Source organism: Phycodurus eques, chromosome 12 (assembly GCF_024500275.1).
Source record: "Phycodurus eques isolate BA_2022a chromosome 12, UOR_Pequ_1.1, whole genome shotgun sequence".
In the NCBI taxonomy this organism is placed as follows: Eukaryota; Metazoa; Chordata; class Actinopteri; order Syngnathiformes; family Syngnathidae; genus Phycodurus; species Phycodurus eques.
Window position 1 is genome coordinate 13,993,101 of NC_084536.1, and position 5,334 is coordinate 13,998,434.

General features: G+C 42.5%; 1 protein-coding gene across 1 annotated transcript; it reads right to left on the reverse strand.

The window, feature by feature from the left end:
* Positions 1–4,362: 4,362 nt before the first annotated feature.
* On the reverse strand, positions 4,363–5,106 carry olig1 (oligodendrocyte transcription factor 1). The gene has a single exon (XM_061692992.1). It carries the CDS (start codon positions 5,104–5,106, stop codon positions 4,363–4,365), a length of 744 nt encoding a protein of 247 aa, XP_061548976.1.
* Positions 5,107–5,334: the final 228 nt, after the last annotated feature.

A 5,334-nucleotide genomic window follows, 5' to 3' on the forward strand; every position in this document is an offset into this window, starting at 1 on the left:
ACTTTTCTAATAGACCCTCTATTATTTTATATTTTTAATTTAAATATATTTTTGAATTACATTTTTAGAAGCATTATTTCTTTCCAAGGGTCGTATTTAAACTACTTGAATTATATCTAGACTTCCCAGGAACATATTTTGTCCTGTTTTTATTTATTTATTTATTATATAAAGTTTTTCACAGCACACTCAACAAATATATAAAAATGGGTATTATTTATGAAAAAAAGAATGTTTCTTATTATTGTTATGGTAAATCGTTATCTTTTTTCTTTGTCTTTGTGTAAAGATCCTTATTTAGTCCGTGTTTCAGTATGTAAAATATAAAAGGATTTCATCAAATGAATTATGCCATTATAGCAAAACATGAAAACAAGTGTACATCATATTGTGCACTCCAATAATTCTTTAGTTTGTTTTTAGGTTAAAAATAATTGAAAACTATGGGAAGCATTTATAAATATAAAGAAAATTCACTTCTATATTTGTAGACATTTTGTGGAATTTATGAACATAAGGGTGGATTAAAAAAAATCATTTTTAAAAGATGAAATCATTGAGTGAATTATTAGAACACACACTATCAAAGCAAAATTTAAACATCACTTCTTGTGTTTTATTAAAAAATAAGAATAATTTCATAAAATTTAAGAATGTGTTTGCATGTATATTTTTTTCAATGTAATAATTCAGTAATTGTTTCCTTTCTTTGTTGACCAACTGTGATTTTAAATGCCCTCAAAAGGAATTAATAGAAAACTATCAAAGCACTGAGAAAAACACATGAAAATAGCATTTATAAGATGTGTATTTTTTAAATTACGTCTGAATGATGTTTTTAAAGATGTGTGTGCATTCGTGTGTTTGTGACTACCTGTGTGTGTGCGTGTGTGCGTGTATGTGTGTGTGCGTTGACGCACGCTTGAGGTTGACAAAGTGAAGCATCGGTGGGCACACAATGGTGGTGGGCGGCCCCCCCACCAGACTCCCCACATGGAGGGCGGCGTCCGACAAGGTTGCCTGCCAAACCACTCAATTAACACACACACACTTTTCTGTCACATGTGTGTGTTTCTGTGACAAGTTAACACTAATTCCTTCTTGTTCTCCTAAGGCCGTGTAGGGTTCGAAGGTTACGCCGAGGACCCAGGGTTATTACCACAGCGACGCACTTTTTCAGATTCAGATGGTAAAAACTTCATTTGGTGGAGCAATCAAGGAATTTCAATTAAGATACAAGAATGACTTTAGCTTTCAGGAATTTTCATTCTGGCTCAATTTTCACTTGTAGGTAACCTTTAATAAATGTAATTTCATTATTTGGCAAGACCCCACCCTATCCTCGCTCTCTGCTCACCATGCATACCACCACCCGCACTCTCCATTCCAGCAGTTGTATTAAGCTCTTTGTTCCCAAAGTCCGCACTACTTTTCGTCGATCGTCTTTTCGATTTTCTGCCCCGAACGACTGCAACCCTCTACAACATATAATAAAACTCACCTCATTCCTCCCATTTGTATTTATTTTATTTGCTTGCATTTGCTATTATTGTGCTTTGTTTTACTCTGTTGTCTGCAGTGAGGTCGGCATTGAAAATGAGAATCTGTTCTCAATTGGCTTACCTGGAAATATAAAGAAAAAAAAAAAACTCAGTAGCACTCATGCTAATGTTAGCTGGCAAAAATGTCCAAATTAACGCTGGAAAACATAAGATTAGACATTCAAGCGTTGCCTATTTACAAATTGAACTTCTATTCGTCAACTCACCTACAGTATATGCATTTCTTTCCTCTTAACAGTTTCAGTTTTATTGACTGAAAAACTGCATGTTTTTGTGGTCTTTCTGTAACACCATTCTGCAAAAAAACATTGACTTACTTTTTTAAAATATAAAAAATATTTCAGAAATATAAATATAAATATTTCCCATGAATACACTTTTTTTCAAAAATAATTCCCCCCCCCCCAAAAAAATACAATGCTTTTTGGAAATATACAGCTTTTTTTCAAAAATATTTTTAAAAATTCCTGAAATACACATCTTTATTTCAAATATATGACCTTTTTTCAAAAATACTTTTTTTAGAAATATTTTTTCCCAGAAAATATACAACTTTTTTCCCCAAACATATTTTTAAACATTATTGAAAAACATGTATTATATGATTTAGTTGACCTTCTTTCATATACTGTCCATTTTACTTCCATACACTACTGACTGTAATTTGGACTGAATTTTTACGGACACACTTTTCACTTTTAGCTAACCTCTGTAGCGCCTCTGTACAGGGTTTGAAGTTTAGCCCTCAACTTTAATTTGAGTGTTTTTCGATCCAAATCAGGTAAGCGCAGTAGAAATTACAACGGTTTGTATATGTGCTTCGCACTTTTGAAGGGACCAAAAGTAAAAGGGGATAATTAGCTGCTCACCTGTAGGCATGTATGGATACCAATTGAACTGGCTGGATCGTATTTATTGACCATGTGACTGCGGACAAAAGGAGCAGGATGAATTATGAAGTAGTTCTGGTATATATATTATCTGCTCATATTCAGCCAAATGCTTCAGAGCACATTGGACTACACTTCACAGATTGACCCAAAACATACTGCAAAAGCCGCTAAAAACTTTTTTAGGGCAAAGAAGTGGAATGTTATGCAATGGCCAAGTCAATCACCAGATCTGAATCCGATCGAGCATGCATTTCACCTGCTGAAGACAAAACTGAAGAGAAGCTGCCCAAAGAACAAGCAGGAACTGAAGGCGGTTGCAGTTAAGGCCTGGCAGAGGATCGCCAGGGATGAAATTCACCGTCCGGGGATGTCTATGCGTTCCACACTTCAGGCTGTCATTGACTGCAAAGAATTTGCAACCAAATATTGAAAAGTGAAAATTAGATTTATGATTGTTAATTTGTCACATTACTTTTGGTCCCTTGAAAAGTAAAGTGAGATGCATATTGTATGTACAAACTGTTGTAATACTCACACCGTTTATCTGATCTGGATGTAAATACCCTCGAATTAAAGCTGACAGTCTGCAGTTAATGCACATCTTGTTCGTTTCATTTCAAATCCTTTGTGCTGGTGTTTAGAGCATAAAAGATGAAAATTGTCTCCATGTTCCAGTATTCATGGACCTGACCGTATAGAGTAGAAGAGCGATTTATTTTTGAAAAACTTTGTACTTTCGACTCCACTACATTACTTAAAAGTGCCGTTCAAATGCATCTTTTGTGTTCGAATGGTGTGGCCATAGTTGTCCCTTTTACATTTAAAAAAAAATAATGCTTACAGTCAAATAGAGGCCAGAGAGGAATAGTCGTGCAGTTTCATTTTTTATTTAGACCTTAATTGACAGTCCTCATTGGAAAAAAAAAGAAATAATGCTGATGAAGGTAGAAACTGAATTAAGACCCAGAAAAAGTTAGTCGCTCCGTCTGATGTGTGCACGTATATGTGTGTGCGTGTGTGTGTGTGCGTCTGAGATGTGTGCATGTCAGAGTGAGTGTGGGGGGGTGTGGGCGTCTGAGATGTGTTAGTGTGCGTGAAAGCGGGAGATGAGTTAAAGTGCAGAGACAAAGCGCGAGCGGACCCCCGTGACGCCGCAACAATGAGACCAGCAGTCAGCAGAAAGAGACACCCTCTTAGGGGGCACTCAAGATGGAGGGGGGTGGGGGGTTAACAAGGTTCCCCCAAAAGGTAGCCGAGTGGACAAAATAGCAAGGTAGCTAATCCCTCACAAAGCAGCTTTATGCAAATGATCAGGACAAGATGGAGCAACTGACTTTGATGAAGCCCCGCCCCCTCATCCTTATTTGGCGTAATCTCACTTAATTGCGTCCAGCGCCTCCTTTGTGCGCCTCACGCTAACAGGGCTCACTCTTTTCACGTGTGTAATCCTCACAAAGTGCTGGCCGGGTTTCACAGGACCCCATCAGGACCACCGCGCCTCTCGGGGCGGCGGCAGGCGGGCGGGCGGTGGGCAGTAGCACATTTTCTGTCCGTTTGAACATATTGTAACCAGGAGAAAGAGCAAAGAATCAAAAGGTGTCATTACAACACACACCTTTGATCTTTTCATGCTCAGGGGCCCCGGTGGGAGGGGGGGGAACCCTGGTAGGGGGCGGCAGGAGATGGGTGGACGTCTGGTTGGCGCAGACCAAAGACAACGCCTGTTTGTTTGTTAGCTCATCCAAAATTTTTACCTCCATAGTTAGCATCTTTGTTAGCATCAACTAGCATTAGCAGGCTAAGTCATCTTTATTTCATCACAATAGTACCAAATTCATCCATTTCTTCATTTATTGATTCTTGTTCTTCATGAAACATCACCAGCAATGTCAGTCACCTTCCAGGTGTCACTTTGGGAATCTGGGAGGTGGGGCCGGGTGGCCGAACCTGGGAAGTCTGCACACGCCGCAGGGGCACAAAGGCAGCCCCGAGGGTGGCCCCAGGCCCCACTGCATGGGTGTAAGTGGGGCCTCCATAGGACCGGGAGACAGCAAGGGACACTTGAGGGCGACGGGTGAGGAAGAGGACGAGGGCGGAGAGGTGGCCGAGGTCAGGAAGGACTCCTGGGTGAGGAGGAGCTGACCGGGGGCCGAGATTAAGGGCCAGCCCCCCGTCAGCAGCAGCCGGGGGCCGGGCCCCGCACCCACGCTCAGCTCGCCCAGCAGCCGCCGCATCTCCTGCAAGGACGAGCCCAGCAGCAGGATATAGTTCCGCGCCAACACCAGTGTGGAGATCTTGGAGAGCCGGCGTCCGGGAGGGGCGCCTGCAGGGTGGGGGGGGACCGAGGCGGGGGCGGAGGAGGCGTAGGGGACCATTACCTCCCTCAGGGCATCCATGGCCACGTTGAGGTCCTGCATCCGCTTTCTTTCGCGGCTATTGATCTTCCTCCTCAACTCCTGCTGCTCCTCGGCGCTCAGTTCCCGCGCCGCCTTGGAGGAGCACCCCCTGGAACCACCCTGGAGGCCCAGCGCGGGTGGTGGGTGGAGGTGAGCGCCGAACGCAGAGGGGCAGGAAGTCAGGTCCTGCATTGAGGCAGGTCCACAGCAGGGCTCCTGGGGGGTTCTAAGCATCGGGTTGCTTAAAACGTTCATCTTCAAGTTGAATCCCAGCGAAAAAAATCTCTTGTTAAAAAATGATAAAAAGAGGACTTTAAATCTTCATCTCCTCCTGTTGCTCCGAGGAGGATCTTCTCACTCCACGCTGAGGGCTTTGAAAGTGATGCACCACATGCTGGAAAGGGAGCTAAATGACCAGACCCCACCCCAGAACCCCCACATCAACCCCCCTCCTCAGAGCAGCTCCTCCCCGACAAACTCTCG

What these genes read in the sequence shown, in the direction of transcription:
- olig1 (XM_061692992.1), bottom strand. Translation starts at nt 5,106, where the DNA reads ATGAACGTTTTAAGCAACCCGATGCTTAGAACCCCCCAGGAGCCCTGC.